Here is a 20,956-nt window from a genome sequence, read left to right on the forward strand (position 1 = left end):
AATTGGCAGCCAGTGGAGCTGGCGCAACAAGGGAGTTGTATTCTCCCTGAGCGCCGCTCCTGTTAACAATCTGGCTGCCGTTCATTGGACTAGTTGACGCTTCCGGACCGTCTTCAACAGCAACCCCACGTAGAGAGCATTGCAGTAGTCTATACGGGATGTAACTAGAGCGTGGACTACCATGGCCAAGTCAGACTTCCCAAGGTATGGGCGCAGCTGGCGCACAAGTTTTAACTGTGCAAATGCTCCTCTTGTCACCGCCAAGATGAGTCCAGGATCACACCCAAGCTGCGAACCTGTGTCTTCAGGGGGAGTGTAACCCCATCCAACACAGGCTGTAACCCTATACCCTGTTCGGCCTTGCGACTGACCAGGAGGACCTCTGCCTTGTCTGGATTCAATTTCAATTTGTTCGCCCTCATCCAGACCGTCACAGCGGCCAAGCACCGGTTCAGGACCTGAACTGCCTCCTTAGTAGCAACTTCAAATTATCATCATCATCATCATCATCATCATCATCATCATCATCATCTACTTGCAAGAGGAAATGGGAATGCTTCACTCTCTTCTCTGGAAGTCAGTAGGGAATGCTGCAATCTGCTTTAGCCCTGTTGCTAAAATAATTCCTATCTTCAGCATTTCACACATCAGATCAAGTTTTGAAAAAAAGAAGGAAAAGTGCCTTTTCAGCAAGCAGGGCTTTATGGTCTTTAAAAATTAAAAGCCCCTGAAGCTGCTGGCACCTGTTCTCCCTGTCCGTTTCCCCATAGTTTTGCTAGATGCTGCAGGCAACACAGTCAAGAGCTAAATAATCATGGACGGCAGACGTGGTACAGCCACAGGGCCTGACAGGTACCAAAAGCACCTTGCAAGGTGGAACATGGACTTTCCTCTGACTATGCACCATGGTTGTCTATCAGAATGACAAAATGTTGCTAACATAGGCCATGATCCTATGCAATGGTTGCACAGCATAGGTACATCTGTTGAAGTTCAACTGTGTTGAGGTTATATTGGTTTGCACCAACATAGCAACCAATTGTGGAACAAGTAGCAATGCTTGCCTGTTATACAGGGATAGAATCATAGAATCATAGAATCAAAGAGTTGGAAGAGACCTCACGGGCCATCCAGTCCAACCCCCTGCCAAGAAGTAGGAATATTGTATTCAAATCACCCCTGACAGATGGCCATCCAGCCTCTGTTTAAAAGCTTCCAAAGAAGGAGCCTCCACCACACTCCGGGGCAGAGAGTTCCACTGCTGAACGGCTCTCACAGTCAGGAAGTTCTTCCTCATGTTCAGATGGAATCTCCTTTCTTGTAGTTTGAAGCCATTGTTTCGTGTCTTGTTTCCAGGGAAGCAGAAAACAAGCTTGCTCCCTCCTCCCTGTGGCTTCATCTCACATATTTATACATGGCTATCATATCTCCTCTCAGCCTTCTCTTCTTCAGGCTAAACATGCCCAGCTCCTTAAGCTGCTCCTCATAGGGCTTGTTCTCCAGACCCTTGATCATTTTAGTCTCCCTCCTCTGGACACATCCCAGCTTGTCAACATCTCTCTTGAATTGTGGTGCCCAGAATTGGACACAATATTCCAGGTGTGGTCTAACCAAAGCGGAATAGAGGGGTAGCATGACTTCCCTAGATCTAGACACTATGCTCCTATTGATGCAGGCCAAAATCCCATTGGCTTTTTTTGCCGCCACATCACATTGTTGGCTCATGTTTAACTTCTTGTCCATGAGGACTCCAAGATCTTTTTCACATGTACTGCTTTCGAGCCAGGCATTGTCCCCCATTCTGTATCTTTGCATTTCATTTTTCCTGCCAATTATGCCGCATTTTCAACCCCAATGAAAATATCAAATTGGCACAACTTTCTAGATTATGGATGGGTCAAGGGAAACCTATGGGACACATGCAGCACACCAGAGATGACATTGTGTGACTTTTTCTTGCCATCTGGAGAAGAACTGCAGAGGAAAACAGTGGGCTTTGAGGATATAGTTCTGGATGCTAAGAGTGTCTTTTGAGCATTTTCCAATGTTGGAAGGTGGCTTTCTGTGTGCATTAGAGGCAGAAATAGCCTGGAAATCACACATTTATTTTCAATTTTGGTGGACATGTTAGGGAGGGGGGTTCAACAAATGCGTCCGAGGGCCCCACATGGCAACAAATTGTTGCATGAATATTTGTGGTTGTTTTCAAGAGGCTCTTCCTATTTTGACAATTCCTCACTTCTAATTGCAGCAAGACTTAACTCCCGACATGCATGAATACCCTTCCTGGCAATTATGAAGTTCAGTCAGATTGGCTGTGCAGTGTAGTGATGTCATGTCTGTTGCTACATGCTATGAGTTGTCCAGAAATAATCAATGGTAGCTAATGAAACATAGACAACATACACAGACTCTACTACTCAGGACAACCATGACCCTAAATAGGATTGAACAAAGTGAAACTTCATGGAGCTGATCCCTTCAACCAGGCCCGTAGCCAGGATTTCGATTTGGGGGGGGGGGGGCTGAGTTTTTTTCAGGGGGAGTTTCAGGGGGGCTGAGTTTCGGGGGGGGGCTGAGTCTGAGTGAAAGAGGGTCTAGCCTAGCAAACCTTTTGTATCATTACCTCAATACCCCCATGCATATGGGATATATTGAGTATGGTGATCAGATCATGATATGAATAAACATAACAGTTTAAATAATGCACCAGTAAGGCCTTTCGCGAACCACCATGAGAATTTCGGGGGGGGGGGTGAAACCTTTCAAGCCCCCCCCCCCCCGGCTACATGCCTGCCTTCAACCTTCAATCTTCCTCATAGGCTGAACCACAAAACCCATTAGACGCAGTGTTAGATTCTTGATCGGACTTGGAGTTCAACACATCTGGGCCCAGGTCTGTTGCTGAATCTTAATAGCTCTGAGCAAGAAATCTCCTTCTTGAACTGAAATTGGAGCCCTCGATGGCACAATGAGTTAAACCCTTGTGCCGACAGGACTGAAGACTGACAAATCGGAGGTTTAAATCTGGAGGGAGTGTGGATGAGCTCCCTCTGTCAGCTCCAGCTCCCCATGCAGGGACATGAGAGAAGCCTCCCACAATGATGATAAAACATCAAAACATCTGGGCATCCTCTAGGCAACGTCCTTGCAGAGGGCCAATTCTCTCACATCAGAAGTGACTTGCAGTTTCTCAAGTCACTCCTGACATGAACAAAATTCCAGTTAGAGAACATTGTGAACAGCCAGGGTTTGACAAGGAAGAGAGAAAGGGGTTGCAATTCCATACAAAGCTTTGCATGCAGTGATATCCATTTCCATCCACAACATTTCAAGAATCCAAGATGTGCAAAGACTGGTCTGGTCAGACTGGTTGTTTCAGATTTTGGAAATTTGCTTCCTGTATTACAATAGTGGGCAACTGTTGGAAATGTGAGGAGATGCATTAATGCCTTGGTCCATTCCTCCTGCAAAAAATCATAACTTTGCCCCTAAATACTCCCAAATATTTGAAGTAGCATGAAGGCTGTTTTGCTATACCATACATACTTGACTATGTCGACCCGAATATAAGCTGAGGCACCTAATTTTACCACAAAGAACTGGGAAAACATATTGACTAGGGCTGGGCGGTTTCGTTTCGTTAATTTGTAATTCGTTAATAATTCGTTAATTTTTTCAATTACAAAACGATAACGAACCATTCTGGAGCAATTATTAAAAAAAACGAATTTTCAAAAACGTTTTGTAAATGCTTCGTATTTCGATATTGTATTTGTTTCATTATTGTTTTGAGGTCGTTTCGTTATTATTTCCGCATGTCTGGGCCAGTTTTATGGTTTAATTAGTGAAAAAAATTATAATATCACACCAACAGTCAACAACGGAGGGAGAGGGAAGCTTCAGAAGGTTTTGGAGGTTTTTTAGCGTATTTCGCAGTCGCGTCCGCCATTAACAAATCGATTCGTTATTGTTTCGGAAATCGATTCGTTAACTGTTTACCATTTACGAAATTTCGTAAATATCGAACTTTTTAAAAGGAAAATTTTGTAATTATTTTAAATATCGAAACAAAAAAACCCCCCAAATACAAATCGATTTTAGAAACAAATTTTTCCGTTGTTACCCAGGCCTAATATTGACTGGAGTATAATCTGAGGGTGGGAAATGCAGCAACTACTGGTAAATTTCAAAATAAAAACAGATACCAATAAACTTATATTAATTGAGGCATCAGTAGGTTAAATGTTTTTGCATATTTACAAAAAACTGTAATTTAAGATAAGACTGTCCAGTTCTGATTAAACCATTATTCTAACCTTCTTCAATGTAAATATGTTATAATAATAATAGAGTAAAATAATAAATGTAATAATAATAGAGTAAAAATAATTGAAATGTAATAATAACAGTAATAATAGAGTAAAATAATAAATGTAATAATATTAATAAATAGAGAAAAATAATAAATGTAATCTTGTGGGTTTTTTTCGGGCTATAGGGCCATGTTCTAGAGGCATTTCTCCTGACGTTTCGCCTGCATCTATGGCAAGCATCCTCAGAGGTAGTGAGGTCCTCACTACCTCTGAGGATGCTTGCCATAGATGCAGGCAAAACGTCAGGAGAAATGCCTCTAGAACATGGCCCTATAGCCCGAAAAAAACCCACAAGAACCTAGTGATTCCAGCCATGAAAGCCTTCGACAATAAATGTAATAATAATAATAATAATAATAATAATACAGTAAAATAATGGAAATGTAACAATAACAGTAATAATAGAGTAAAAAATAAATGTAATAATAATAATAATAGAGTAAAATAAATGTAATAAAAACAATAATAATAGAGTAAAATAATATAAATGTAATAATAATACATAGAAGAAAATAATAAATGCAACACCACCAACAACAACAGAGTAAAGTAATAAATGACTTTGACTTGAGTATAAGCCGAGGGGAGGGAGGTGTTTCAGCCTTTAAAAAGGCTGAAAAACTTGGCTTATACTCGAGTATATATGGTATATATTTTTTGCAGTCCTTGGACCATTTTAGGTCAAGTAGAAAATTCTTTGCAAACAATAAGTGACCTAAAAGTCACTTCCAGTTTGTTTTTTTAAATAATTCTTCTACAGTACAAAATGACACACGGGACGAACAGAAACATGGAATATATGCCCTTCAATGTTCCTTAAAAAGTATTTCTGGGGCATAAAATTGACGCTTGGGGCCCACAGATATGACTATGGGGGGCACATCTTGCCAACCCCTGTTCTACAGTAGGATGTCCTTATATGGGTCATCTCTCTCAGAGCAGAAAACCTCTCCTTAAGTCCAAAAATAAAAGGTAACCCAGTTTTGCAAACTGAGCAAGGATGTTCATTAAGCGAATGCCTGCAATTCCCCTGAGAAGAGGCAAGCTTTTTAAGTGTGAGGAATTGCAAAGTGTGGCCAATTGGAGGAGGAGGGGGATCCCCCAATGTTCACATGCAACACCGACTGAACAGGCCGAGCGTAAGAGAAAGAGAGAGACACAGAATGGACTGAAGGCAGCCAAAACAACGTCAACCCAAGCCCCGACAGACTAACATGGCACTGTTGGCTGTGGCGGAAGGCAGGGCTGTGCTGGAGATCACCCCACACTTGGTGCATTTCAAGAGCAGGCTGCCGCAGGGGGGGTTCTGGAAGCTGAGAGCAGACCCCGTTTACCCAACACCCGAGGTCCCATCCCATAAAAGGGAAGGGAAAGGGGGCCAGAGGTGAGAACAAGTCGCCGCACAACAAGAAACGTTGAGGGCCCACAACAGACAAGAGGCAGGAGGGGCAGGGGAGACAAAGTGGATGCCAATGGGAGGTTGAAAAAAAAAAGAAGAGAGAAAGAAAAAGAGAAAGAGAGATGGGTTAGTTGCAGGAAGCACCGCTTGTTAATGGTTAGTGTGAAGCAAGGTGGGACTTCGGTCCAAGGGTTGGATTGAAGTCCGACCTGTCATCTCATAGGACACTTTAGTTGGTTCCATGAGATGGAAGAAAACTTCCTTTGGGAGAAAGGAGGAGGTGGGACAGTCAGTTTTGTCTCTTCCTGCTTAGTCTGGGACCCATAGGACTATCCCCCCTCCTCTCTTCTGGCCCCATTCCCTATTATCACAGTTGACTCATGTATCTACTTTGGTTTCAGGACCCTCTCTGGTTACCATACTCTGTGAATGCTCAAGGCCCATTACACTATGTAATAAAATTTGAAATATTTTCTGTTCCTGGCTTGAAAGTGTTATTTCCTGTTTAATCATGTGGTATTTACTTTGCAAGTCATTATTCTACTCCAGAAACTTTACTTTTGTGGCTGCCACAAACTAGGCTGAATTGATTGAGACTGGATGAGATATTCATTGAAAACCTATAGCAAAATGTACTGCAGGATGTCCCTCCTCCAGAAACAAAGTTTTTGCACTTTCATAAATTCTTTCCATGGTTTTATGATGGAATCAATTAGAAAATGACATTCATAACCCAGGAACAAAAATCATGTTACATAGTGTTATATACAATGTATATATGTATTTATTTGCCATATTTATACCCCACCCTTCTCACCCCGAAGAGAACTCATAGTGGCCGTACAGATAGGCAACGATTCAATGGTGATGTACAATGCTATCTCTTACATAAAATGGAAAAAAAATCAAGATTTGCTTTGGGATTTTCTTTTTAAATAATTAATATTACATTCAGTCTGTTGATGGTTGAATCAATGGATGCAGAGTCAATGGATATGGAGGGCTGATACAATCCAGGAGTTCTGCTCTATGTTTTTACAGGGACAATAGTCTCCTGAATAGAAAATAACATTTCTCCATGCAATAAATATTTTCAAGGTATGGATGGTGGAATACATTGGTGCAAAATCTGTGGAGACCAGGATCTAGTAATTATACAAAAAAAAAAGACATTGTTGTTGTGTTTGTGTGAATGTATGTGCATGGTCGTTTCACCTTTGCATTCAAGGTTAGATTAAAATAATTCCCTTTCCACAGAAGAAGAGAATATAAGGTTCATAAGGTAAAGCTAAAGGTTTTCCCCTGACATTAAATCTAGTCGTTTCCGACTCTGCGGGGTGATGCTCATCTCCATTTCTAAGCTGAAGAGCCAGCATTGTCTGTAGACACCTCCAGGGTCATGTGGCCGGCATGACTGCATGGACCACCATTACCTTCCTGCAGAAGCGATACCTATTGATCTACTCACATTTGCATATTTCCAAACTGCTAGGTTGGCAGAAGCTGGGGCTGACAGCTTCTGCTCATCCCACTCCCCAGATTCGAACCGCCAACTTTTCAGTCAGCAAGTTCAGCAGCTCAGCGGTTTAACCCACTGCGCCACCAGGGGGCCCATTTGGGGGTCATGGTTGCCCCATAGTTGAACATTTGAAAGTGTTCATGAAATAACGTGCAATCCCTTTTGTTTTTTGAATAGAAAACTCATTTCACCTTGTTTCCTCTACAGGAGACATTTTTTCCTGTCTATAAAATGTGGTTTAAATTCAAAAAATGTACAGAACACCACCCCAAAAAAACCCTAACCTATGGGCAGCCCTAGAGCAAGAAAAATGAAATAGGGGTGGTATATGGTCTGTTGGACACTATATGCCAACCGCTGCACAAATGCACCCATGATTGGGTTTGTCCTTTGTGTACTTTGGTCAAAAAATTTCCATCAGTGGGGTATGTCACCAATAAAAATCTGGGAATGTATGGAAATGGAAGGAAGAGATGGGCAGAGTCACCTCTTGGCAAACCCTGCTACACGTTCAATCCCCAAATGTGTCCATGATTAGGGTAGCATGTCTTCCTCTGAGTGCACACTTACCCAGCCCGCTGCTTCTTAGACTTATCTGAGATGCCATCCCGGGACATCAGTTTGTTAAAGACGATGATCCCAATCAGCATGTTGACCTGGCAAAGGAGAAAAGAGAAAAAGGATGCAGGATCGATTGAATGCAAAATCCACCAAACCAATCTCATTTCGAGGTCATCCTCCCATCTCAAACTCCCAGGGAAGCGCACCACGGCTAATAAAATTACATTGAGAGCATTAACACGGAAGTGAAAAAATAAAAGCCCAGAAAGAGCAGTCGTAAAGCCACACTGAGATCCAGCAGAGCTATACAATGAAATAAAAACTGGTGTTAAATAGGCTGAAACACTGGGCCAAATATAAAAGGCTTTGCTCAGCATGGAAGGCTGGCATCAGGTGAGATTTCCTAGGATGGGCATTCAGGGGGCAAGCTGGGTGTTACAACTGAAATTTCCCTTTATCTAGAGTAGTTTTCAAAGAAATTGCCATATTAGTCTCTTCAATATAAAAAAGCAGCAGGGAAGGGGAAAGAAAATTAATGTGGTTTCAAAAATGACTCAGTTCTTATTTCAGCATGGGCCCATCCTTTGAAAATTTAGTCTAAGGATCATGAATTGCATTTCTCTACATTTATTATTATTATTATTATTATTATTATTATTATTGTTATTATTATTATTATGGTCAATGACCAACACCAAAAATGTACAGATGTCAAAATAGGAACAAATACATTTAGGTATATCTACTGAATTGGACATGGCTCTCAATAAATGTAAGAATGGCAAAGCAGCTGGCCTGGATGATCTACGGATGGAACAAATCAAAAACTTTGGCCCAAAAGCAAAGTGCTGGCTACTGGAGCTAATGAACAACTGCACTGCATCCTGTCAGATCCCCAAAATCTGGCGGAAAGCAAGAGTCATTGCCATCTTGAAGCCAGGCTAAGACCGTAATGATTCAAAAAGCTACAGACCAATCTCCCTGTTGTGCCACCTCTACAAAGTTCTGGAGAGACTTATTCTGCATAGAATTATGGAAAAAATAGACCCATGTCTGATTGCACAGCAAGCTGGCTTCAGGAAAGGCAAAAGCTGCACATCGCAAGTGCTGAACCTGACTCAGCACATAGAAGATGGCTTTGAAAAGCAGCAGATCACAGGAGCTGTCTTCATAGACCTGTCAGCGGCTTATGATACTGTGAACCACTGCCTCCTCCTGAGAAAAATGTATAATATCACAAAGGACTACCACCTCACCAGCCTCATAGGAAACCTGCTACGGAACAGGAGCTTTTTTGTTGAGTTCCAGGGCCAGAGAAGCAGATGGCGGAAACAGAAGAATGGCCTGCCTCAGGGGAGCGTGCTTGCTCCATCCATGTTCAACATCTACACAAATGACCAGCCACTGCCAGAAGGGACAGAGAGTTTCATCTATGCTGATGATCGTGCCATTACTGCTCAAGCAGGGAGCTTTGAGGTGGTTGAACAGAAGCTCTCCGAAGCTCTAGGTGCTCTAACTGCCTATTACAGGGAAAACCAACTGATCCCTAATCCATCTAAAACACAGACATGTGCCTTTCACCTTAAGAACAGACAAGCATCCCAAGCTCTGAGGATTACCTGGGAAGGAATCCCACTGGAGCATTGCAGAGCACCCAAATACCTGGGAGTCACTGTGGACCGTTCTCTGCCTGAACATTAAACAAAAAGTGGGTGCTAGAAACAATATCATACGAAAGCTGACTGGCACAACCTGGGGATCACAACCAGATACAGTGAAGACATCTGCCCTTACGCTATGCTACTCTGCTGCTGAGTATGCATGCCCAGTGTGGAACACATCTCACCACACTAAAACAGTGGATGTGGCTCTTAATGAGACATGCCGCATTATCACAGGGTGTCTGCGCCCTACACCACTGGAGAAATTACACTATCTAGCCGGTATCGCACCACCTGACATCCGCCGGGAAGTGGCAGCCAATAGTGAAAGGACCAGGGCAGAGACATCTCCAGCTCATCCCCTGTTTGGGTATCAGCCAGCACGTCGATGACTTAAATCCAGACATAGTTTTCTAAGATCTACAGAGACACTCACTGGAACACCTCAGCAAGCGAGAATCCAAAAGTGGCAGGCTCAAACCCAGAACCTCAACCAATGGCTGATACCAAATGAGAGACTCCCCCCTGAGCACACAGAGGACTGGGTGACTTGGAAGGCGCTGAACAGACTGCGCTCTGGCACCACAAGATGCAGAGCCAACCTTCAGAAATGGGGCTACAAAGTGAAATCCTCGACATGCGAGTGTGGAGAAGAGCAAACCACTGACCACCTGCTGCAATGCAACCTGAGCCCAGCCACATGCACAATGGAGGACCTTCTTGCAGCAACACCAGAAGCACTCCAAGTGGCCAGATACTGGTCAAAGGACATTTAATCAACTACCAAACGCACACAATTTGTATTTTGTCTGTTTGTTTGCTTTGTTCTGTTAGAAATGTAATATAATTGACTGGCTGCCCTGACACGAGAAATAAAAATAACCAGCACCAAAAAATGTACAGATGTCAAAATAGGAACATATACATTTAGATATGAAGAAGCAATGTCAAAAGCAAAGTTAAAACCCAGTATTGAATATGATAGTATTAATAATAATACTAACAACGATAGTATAACACTTTATTTATATTCCACCTTTCTCCCCATGGGGACTCAGAAGAGATTACAGTGTAAACAGATACCGACAAACATTCAATACCTTGTTACAATACAATGAGACACACAAACACAAACAAAGGCAAAGGCTTCTCCTTTCATGTCCGGCTTTATTGAATATGATTGTATTACCATTACAGGCTACTACAAAATTAATATTAAAAACAATAAGCTAATCTATAATAGTGTGATTGTCACTTTACCTCCCATGATTTCTTTCTATGAGTTTCTAGTTTGAAGTAGGGGTAGGATTCTCTGCTTGGGATCACTAGTGTTCCTGGGATTAGGCTAGAAGATTTCTAGTTGAGGATTCCAAGAAGATCCCCAAACTACTAATCCTAGGATTGGCATTTACAGTGGCACCATAGTGCAAAAACAATAGCACATCTATGTGGACCTCTGGAAAGGAACAGTAATAAAGCAAGGCATACTCCCTGAGGAAGGCTGTTCCAGTTTTTGGGTGCCAAAACTATGAAGGCACCACCCCTGGTGCCAGTCTACTCCATGGCAGGTAGTTGAGAAACTCCAAAAAGTCTTTCATAATATTCACTCAATTAAACAGAACCATAAGAAACAAACCAATTGGCAAGAAAATCAGAAGATAATAGAACCACCAGACACTCACCAGAACAATCACAGCAGCAGGGCCCACAAAAGCATACAGAAGACCTCCTTCAAGGGAAAGCCAGCAGCTGGAAAGAGAAGGAGGACATTGTTTCCAAATCAGAGAGGGACATAGTGGGAACCAGGATTTGCCTAATCTATAGCTGATCGCTGTCACTTCTGACTTCATGAATGTCATTTAGGAGTTTGAGTAGTGAGATAGTGATTTGAATGTATGTAATAAGTAATCTGTAATGTATAATAAATCCTGTATAATAAATCTTTATGTTTTGTACCATATGCTTTTGCCTCCAGGACTGCTACTTAACAGAAAGTTGAGTTCAAGCATGATGTCTGCACTGGCAAGGAATTAATACAGAGTGGTGGTGATGTCCACTGGGGAAAGCCAATAAGGAACATCTCAACCCTATGATTATCTGAGAGGGCCCCTAGTTGGTGGCTCCAATATGAGGAGGAAGTCCTTACATTGGCCATAGAGCCAGGGGATAGTAGAAGTCCACACATTTGGGACTGGCACCGGGACTGTGGCGCAGCTGGCTAGGTGTCAGCTGCATTAAGATCACTACTGACCGAAAAGTCATGAGTTAGAAGCCAGCCCCGTCGGAGTGAGCTTCTGACTAATTTGTGTAGCTTGTTGTCGACCTTTACAGCCCGAAAGACAGTTGCATCTGTCAAGTAGTTAATTTAGGTACTGCTAATGGCTAATGCCATAAAAATGGCTAATGCCATAAAAATATCCAGCAAGCATGCAAAGAATGAGGAAGTACTTCATCAGTGTCACAAATGGATGGTGAAGCGACAGCTCCCCTGGTGGCCAGAATACCCTCATGATAAGCTGGAATGTTAAATAGCCTCTGTGTGTCTGTCTATATATGTTGTGTGTCTATGGCATTGAATGTTTGCCATGTATATGTACATTGTAATCCGCCCTGAGTCCCTTGAGGGGTGAGAAGGGCAGAATATAAATACTGTAAATAAATAAATAAATAAATAAATAAATTGGTGGCACTTAGAAGCTCATACTACCCTCTCCTTGTATCTACCAAGTATTCCTGAGAAAGTAATGGGAAGTTCCTAGAGCTTGGGTAAGCTCATATTTGGAGCTAAAATAGATCCATGGTTCCACCAACATGGAAGCTACTAACCATCATTGCATTCCACTATGACCTACCAGGACATTATGGTCTGGGAAGCGTGTCCTAAGAAAGAATAATTTATCTTATCCCTTTGAAGCCTGACCCTCTTGATGTTCCTCTCCTCCCCTGCATCCCCTTTCCCATTTGCTTCAAGGAAATAAGGACATCAATTCCAATGACACCTACTAGCTAGATGTTCCATATCCTTTGGTCCTAGTAAAGCCAACAGAGACCGCAACAACCAAGGCTGGCAACCCTGAGTGAGACAGAAACAGACACAAACATGCATTCATTTATTTCTTGGATTCATCTGCCCATTAGTAAATATCCCCCAGGCAACTTATGGAAACAAACTCCAAATAGGAGCTATAGTAAAACATACATTACAGGATGGTTTACAAGGAGCACCACTAAAAACCCAGTATAAAACATTCCAGTGAGACAGAATAAAGTCATCAGCAGGTTAGTTTAATGCATACGCTAAAATATAGAGAACCTAAAGTCCTAAATCCTATTGTTCAGCCTGACTAGAGACATGGAATCAATGGGATTTGTTAATATATTGAATTCTCATTCAACAAGAGATGCAAGCAATCCACTTCAGTTGAGGCTAACGAAACATTTCATTCCAAAGGAGTGACTCCCAAGCATTGGTCTTGTAGATGTTTTGGACTTCCAGAAGCACCAGGGAGCTTGGTCAACAGCCAGGAATTCATAGAGCTGAAGTCCAAAACATTTGGAGGACCAGGGTTTGGGCAATACTTGGCCAATATTCATTCTGAAAAGTTTTCATGTTGCACTTAAGAACCCATGATGACGGAATCAGTCAGGAAGAGGAATCCCATATCCAAAGTGACTCTTGGAGAAGTGTCTACCAAGGCCAGCTATGTATGATCTTCCCAAATCACATTACTGTAATGTTTGAGAACATTCCTTGAAAGCATTCTTAATCCCCTTGAAGAGTCTAACCAATATGAACCACACAAATCAGGAGTAAGGATCATTCTGCATTCAGGCAGATCTCTTGTTGTAGTCAAAGAGCTAAGATCAATTGTGGGGCATAAGGTAGAAACTGTTCTGTGGATAATTTTTCTGAAACATATGAATACAGGGCAGAATCATGTGGAGGAAAACAGTCTTACTCTACATTTCCTCGAGTTAAGAGCCAATGACTCTATGAAAATGAAAAACTACAATTAAAAACATATCTCTCTGGGAATTTCTAGGTCTTCCAGAAGGACTTTATCGTCAACTTCTGCTGGAAGCTGAATACAGAATCATGTTGCAGGAACTAGGGATTCCTAGATAGGTATTCTCTCTCTAGAAATCTCTAGGTCTGCCAGCATGCTTGGAGGAACTCAATCATAGAGCCTCACTATAGGACCTCAATATTTTCTGAGAGAACATTTTAAATTAAATCTATGAATAATCAAATCCATAGAGTCCTACTACAAATTCCCGGAGAGAACATTTTTAATCAAATCCATGAATAACACTATGTAGCACAATTTTTGTTCCTGTGTTATAAATGCCATCTCCTAATTGGATATATCATAAAAACATGGAAAGCATTCATTAAACTGCAAAAACTCTGGTTTTGCAGGACAGGCATCCTGCAGCACATCTTGCTATAGTTTTTCAACAAATATCTCATTGAGTCTCAAATGAAGTTTCTGGAGTAGGACAACTACTTTCAATGTTGTTTTTTTATGTCAGGAGCAACTTGAGAAACTGCAAGTAGCTTCTGGTATGAGAGAATTGGCCATCTGCAAGGACGTTGCCCAGGGGATGCCCGGATGTTCTGATGTTTTACCATCCTTATGGGAGGCTTCTCTCATGTCCCCACATGGGGAGCTGGCACTGACAGAGGGAGCTCATCCACACTCTCCCTGGATTCGAATCTCTGACCTGTCAGACTTCAGTCCTGCTGGCACAAGGGTTTGACCCGTCGGCCATCGAGGGCTCCACTTTCAAAATAAGGACCACACAATGAAACAGGAAATAACACTTTCAAACCAGGAACAGATTTTTTTTCAAATTTTGTTACATAATGTGATAATATCTGCAAAAGGCATAACTGCAAATTTAGAGGGATTTTTTTTTTGTCGTGTCAGGAGTGACTCCTGGTGTGAGAGAATTGGCCGTCTGCAAGGACGTTGCCCAGGGGATGCCTCGATGATTTAATTTTTTTTATCATCCTTGTGGGAGGCTTCTCTCATGTCCCCGCATGAGGAGCTGGAGCTGATAGAGGGAGCTCATCTGCCTCTCCCCGGATTCGAACTTGCGACCTGTCAGTCTTCAGTCCTGCCAGCACAAGGCTTTAACCCACTGTGCCACCGAGGGCTCCATTTAGAGGGATGACTATAATTATCTTTCACACCGGGGAAGAAATGATCATAGTTTTCCATATGTGGCTGTGAGGATGAAGTCAAGGACTTACACCCCTAGTAGAGTTGACTAGTAGGAATCAGGTCCTAGACTCTCTATGACTTGACATAACATTGTTTTATTGGGCCAGGCTTTGTTGGATGTTGCAACCATCAAGCAATGGGGCATCTATGTTGATATCAGTCCTTACAATTCTATAGCATCCCTCCCTCTCTTTGGGCAGTGCTTCCTTGACCATCCAGTCTGGTTTACTTACCCCATCCAAGGCAGAGGAAACGTTTCCGAACAAGGCGTGTCCGGATCCTCCCAATGACAGCCAAGTAAGACTGCCAGGCCTCGGTCAGCACCCAGCAGAAGGAGGAGAGGAAGAAGAAGTGGAGGAAGGCTGCTGTCATGGTGCAGACACCCTGGGGTGGAGAAAGAGAAGGAGGAGAGCAGCAAGAGTTAGGATACAGAGGGGAACACCAGCCATTTCTTCATCTATATAAATAAAAATGTAATGTTAGTTTGTGGGATTAACATAACTCAAAAACCACTGGACAAATTCACACCAAATTTGGATACAATACATCTATCAGGCCAATGAGTGACCATCACTCATAAAAACACAGCAGAAGGGACTTAAAAGCCAAAAAAGTTTTTAAAAAGACGCTACAGTGCATGCCCAAAAACTCCCTGGCAAATAAAACACACAATAGCATATCCACACTCTGGACTACAGTTCCCAGCATCCCCTAGACCAGGCCCTTTAGGAGAGGAGGATGATCCAAATGCACTGCTCCCAAGATGCAAGCTTTCTTCTCCTTGGATTTCTTTGAGAGCATCCCAATCCCTACATATTTCTTTGAGAGCATCCCAATCCCTACAACCAGCAATTCTCCAGATAGATAGAGTAGATAGAGATAGATATGTAGGTAGATAGATAGATCAATGAAGAGGACTGCTGGGAGTTGCAGTCCAAGAATAGGTAGTGAAGGAAGAAAGGGGAAAAAGAGAAGGAGGAAGAAAGAGGGAGGAAGGGACGAAAGAAAAAAAGGGAAGGAAGGAGAGAAAGAGGGAGGAAAGGTTGGTCACAGCAACTCATGGCCGGTACAGCTAGTAGTAATATAAATATGGTCCAAAATGGGATGGCATTGATTCATTTCTCTTGCAACTTGACTACCGAGCTTAACCAAGTTAAGTCCAATCTATCTGAAACCCTGCATTTCCCCATATGATCCTACCTAATGGTTATGATCTTTGAAGGAAATCCTTCTCTCCAACCCATTATTCTTATAGGTATAGTTGGTGAGAAGATAGGACAGAGCCTTCTTGGGGGTTATTCACAGGCTCTAGAATTTCCTTCTGAAGAAGGTTCAATTACCACCACCACCACCCCTCCTCCTGTATGTTTTCATCTATTTGAAATTAATGTTTGCACTGGATTTTTTTGAACTTTACACTACAGAATCATAGACCTCAGAGTTGGAAGAGAACTCAAGGGCCATCCAACCAAACCCCATCCTGCTACGCAATCAAAACACTCCTGACAGAAGGCCATCCAGTCTCTCTTTCACAAGAAGGAGACTCAAAATATGAGACGTGGATCCAAGACCAAGTTGTGGAAGGCAATGGCATCCCCCCCTCCCGCCCCACTTTGAACAAACCTGGTCAAGAAAACCCTGCAATAGGACCTCCTTAGAACCACCATAAGCCAGAAAGAGCTTAAAGTTACACAACAACTATAATAGAAGCTGCTTTCGGTCCCATATTAAGAGCAAAGTGGGATACAGACAGAGGCGGCCCTAGGTAATTTTCAATGGTAAGCAAACAGTATTTTGTCCCCCCCCCCCCCAACCAATCACTGATATATATTTTCTGTTTGTCATGGGAGTTCTGTGTGCCATATTTGGTTCAATTCCATCATTGGTGGAGTTCAGAATGCTCTTTGATTGTAGGTGAACTATACATCCCAATAACTACAACTTGCATATGTCGAGGTCTATTTTCCCCCAAGAGTGCCTCAAGAGTGCCCCTGGGCAAAATCAACTATACTGCAAATGCTCACTTTGCATAATGGGTTGAGCCACCCCTGGATACAGATCAAATAAGTAAATAAATAATAAAAAATTCAGGTATTCAACCTACTGTGTATGTGTTACTACAGCCACCCTTTTAGGAGTGCCCTCAAGTACACTGATATTGCTACTATCAGCCTACAAACCCTGAACTGGAGTCTTAGGGTGCATCTCCACTATAGAAATAATACAGTTTGATACTGCTGTAACTGCCATGGCTTAATGCTATGAAGTCATGGGAGTTGTAGTTTGGTGAAGCAGCAGAACTCTTTGACAGAGAAGTCTAAAGACCTTGTCAGACTACAACTCCCAGAATTCCATAGCCTTGAGCCATTGCAGGTCAAGTGTAATCAAACTGCATTATTTCTGCAATATGGATGCAATCCTCAGTGTTACGGCAGGATCTGGTTTTTCCATGACATCCGCATCTCCGATGCAGGCGTCATTATCACCCGAATCACATGAGTTGCCACAGCAACCGAGTGGATTAAAAAAGGAGGGTGAGCAAACAGAGAGGGTGACCGGGGAAGCAAAGAACAGGACTTCGATGATATGGTGGGAAAGCGCATGGAAATGACACAGAGGTGCCTACAACTGTCATTGAACATGGGCCTGAGCCATGCACTTTTCAAACATAAAGCAATGGCTCTGGCCCAGTTGGGATGGACATTTGGCAAGTAGCACATGAAAGCACGCATGTGCGCACCACGCAACTCTTCGAACATGCTGCCGATCCCCAGGCTTTGGCCACTGTTTGTTTGTAGAGGTTGATTTATTCAAATGGAGCACGGTCCCTGAGCTGGAAGGCTGCTGCATGCCCAACATGATGTCATTGCGAGGCTCGGTTTCAAAGCCCCAGGCAAACCATGCAAGGGATACGCAGCCTCCCGTTCCTGCCATTTAGTAAAGCACACACTGTTTGCAAAGTAGCTGCGCTCTCTCCCTTTCCCACCTCCCTCTGGATTCAATCAATCAATGGCTGTATTAGTTTTACTGGCATTGTATCAGGCAGACAAGGTGACAACAGAGAACTCTTGGCTTGGGGCCCAGGGCTTGGAAAAGAGTGTTTCGCCAAACACAGCCGCAGAGTTGGAGAAAGTTCCTCTCTTGAACTACGTATCCCAGAATAGCGTGACTAACAAACCTAGTCTTTAAAAAAGAATTTAAAAGGAGCTTTCTTCAGCTGCATAGAAGAAACACATGTGCTAAATCCCAGTACCACTCAGTGGCTGGGAGATGTCATACAAAAAAAGCAACTTCCCCAAGTTTTGCAATGCAGGTATGTATACACAAAATCCCAGCACCAAGATTCTAATACAGCAGTCCCATTGAATTACTGGGATTTACCTAAGCATTGACTCAATTGATTCCATAGGTCTGCTCTAGCTGGGCTTATCCAGTGAGAATCAGGCTTATATTTGAAATTCTCAATAGAGAGTAAAGTATGGTCTATTAACAACGTTAATTTGTCTCATCGCAATTTAAGCTAAGCAGTTCTGGGCTTCTCACACCCAACTGAGCCCATCATGCATAATTGATGGGCCATCTTTGGTTTGATAGAACCATCTTGCATGGTTGGGCTATCTTTGGCTTGGTAGAATATAATTCCCACCCAATTGTGCCCTAGAATTGTGCTGATGACAACGTTGTCTGTGCACATTCAGAAGAAGACCTACAAGTCACTCTAAACACCTTCGCAGAAGCATACGAGAAGCTTGGCCTGTCACTGAACATCGATAAAACCAAAGTGCTCTTCCAGCAGTCACCAGCCAATCCCTCTCCAATGCCAAAAATACAGCTTAATGGTGTAACATTAGAAAATGTTGACCATTTCTGCTACCTTGGCAGCCACCTCTCCACAAAAGTCAACATTGACACTGAAATAGAACACCACCTGAGCTCTGCGAGTGCAGCATTTTCCGAATGAAGCAGAGAGTGTTTGAGGACCAGGACATCCGTAGGGAGACCAAGGTGCTTGTTTATAAAGCTATTGTCCTCCCAACCCTGCTATATGCTTGTGAGACGTGGACTATCTACAGACGTCACATGCAACTCCTAGAATGATTCCATCAGTGTTGCTTCTAGAAAATCCTGCAAATCTCTTGGGAAGACAGGCGGACAAATATCAGTGTGCTGGAAGAAGCAAAAACCAGCAGCATTGAAGCAATGGTCCTCCGCCATCAACTCCGCTGGACTGGCCACGTTGTCCGGATGCCTGACCACTGTCTCCCAAAGCAGTTGCTCTATTCCGAACTCAAGAACGGAAAACGGAATGTTGGTGGACAGGAAAAGAGATTTAAAGATGGGCTCAAAGCCAACCTTAAAATCTCTGGCATAGACATGAGAACTGGGAAGTCCTGGCCCTTGAGCGCTCTAACTGAAGGTGAGCTGTGACCAGCAGTGTTGTGGAATTTGAAAAGGCATGAATGGAGGGTGAAAGAGCGAAATGTGCCAAGAGGAAGGCGCATCATACCAACCCCGACTAGGACCACCTTCCACCTGGAAACCGATGCCCTCATTGCGGGAGAACATTCAGGTCAAGAATAGGGCTCCACAGTCACCTACGTACTCACCGCCAGGACACTGAACTTGGAGGACAATCTTACTTGGACAATGAGGGATTGCCTAAGTAAATAAGTAAGTAAGAACCATCTTGCATGGTTGGGCTATCTTTGTTTGGTAGAATATAATTCCTACCCAATTGTGCCCTAGAAGACCCTTGAGAGATGTGATTTCAACCTGCAATGTTAGGAATTTGGAGACAGGAGTAAGATTCATTGGAAGACAGGACTACCGTGCAGGGGACCCTCTGTTTCTCCCTGGTAGCCACACCCCAAACAAAGGCTACTAAACTGGTGCCCAATGGGAAACCGTGTTTCTATTACTCCATTCTCTCCTCTTAAAAAAAAAAAAATCTAGTGTCTGTCTCTGATCCCAGTCCAGAGGAAATTTAATGTCTCCAAGCTATTTACAATCCTAGCATTTCAATGGGCAAGATGGAGTTGGTATTGCACAGATGCTCCAGAGCTTTTCCTGGCTTACGCATGCCTCTCCTTGCTCTCCTCGTGCTTCCAACACACTTCCCAGCCTTGTGATGTCTCTGGTACATCAAGGGAAAGTGCCATAGGGCAGTGATCTATTATGCACGAGGTTGCTTGCCAATAAGCCCCCCCCCCCATGATGGCTTGGCTGCTGGGGAGGGGGAAACAGCATGCGAGAATAAGGCAGAAGCCGCCTTTGATCTCCCCGGACTGAATTAATGTTTTAAGCTGGAGGGTTTGCACTGGAAAGCTTGCAGGCTTGGAGAAGGAGGAATGCTCACCCCCCGAAATGAGTTTGAGCTGGGTTCCTCTTTTTCCCCACTTCCCTTCAGCCAGAGAGTCAAATCTGCTACAGGAGAGCTATTTTTGCTTTCACAAATACGTTCCATTTTATTCCCCCTGTGCCACAAAATAAAGGGGTATTAAAGTTTTTTCTATAGCTTCCCAAGTGGAGTGATCAGTTTGGCCAGGAAGAACACCTGAACGAATGTAATGAATGCAGACACTGGTGGCACAGTGTGACTTTCAGGTCAGGAGTGTGGCAATTCTGCTTTTCAAATGTGACAGGAGCTGTCCAAGGTACCATACCTATTTGAGGGGAGGTTTCAGTACCTTGGAAAGCTCCCTTGGAATAAAAAATGTGTAGAACACCATCCAAACAGATAAACTACATATCTGATATGGAAACAACTGGCTACCATTGGAGTGTGCTGCAGACATGTAAATCCTCAAAAGATTATTTCTCACAAGCACAAACAAATTGAGGTCCGAATTTTTTCTTTGCTGTGAGAAAGTTCTTGAAAACTACAGTTTTTGAACACTATGCAGTTGGGGACTTCTGTGCAAAAAAACAGACACATTTTTTTGTGCAAAAACATGTTTCTGTAGAGAAGTCAACTTTGCTGAAGCAAATCCTGTTCCCTAAACAGGAAAGATAAGAACTAGCTCTATCTTCCACCTTAGTTCTACCTTCATCTGGTTGAACCTCCAGGCCTATGAGTGACTTTAGTGATGGTAGCTGTCTTCCTTTTTGGTGTAGTTGTGAATCCACCTTGATCTTTAGAGCTGCCTAAGGTTCTGAACCCCCTTTCTCAAATACGTTCAGCATTTTTGAATAATTTAATATTCAGTCTACAA

At 43.0% G+C, this 20,956-nt stretch overlaps 1 protein-coding gene across 1 annotated transcript in view; it reads right to left on the reverse strand.

The window, feature by feature from the left end:
- The window catches only part of ADGRB2 (adhesion G protein-coupled receptor B2), a 265,571-nt gene that overhangs the window by 24,639 nt on the left and 219,976 nt on the right, over positions 1 to 20,956 (reverse strand). The window contains 5 exon segments of the mRNA XM_060784160.2: positions 5,591 to 5,689; positions 7,865 to 7,950; positions 11,199 to 11,265; positions 12,520 to 12,589; positions 14,978 to 15,128. Of these exon segments, the coding sequence (XP_060640143.2) occupies positions 5,591 to 5,689; positions 7,865 to 7,950; positions 11,199 to 11,265; positions 12,520 to 12,589; positions 14,978 to 15,128 (473 nt within the window).

The sequence above is a fragment of the Anolis sagrei genome, chromosome X, assembly GCF_037176765.1.
Source record: "Anolis sagrei isolate rAnoSag1 chromosome X, rAnoSag1.mat, whole genome shotgun sequence".
NCBI lineage: Eukaryota > Metazoa > Chordata > Lepidosauria > Squamata > Dactyloidae > Anolis > Anolis sagrei.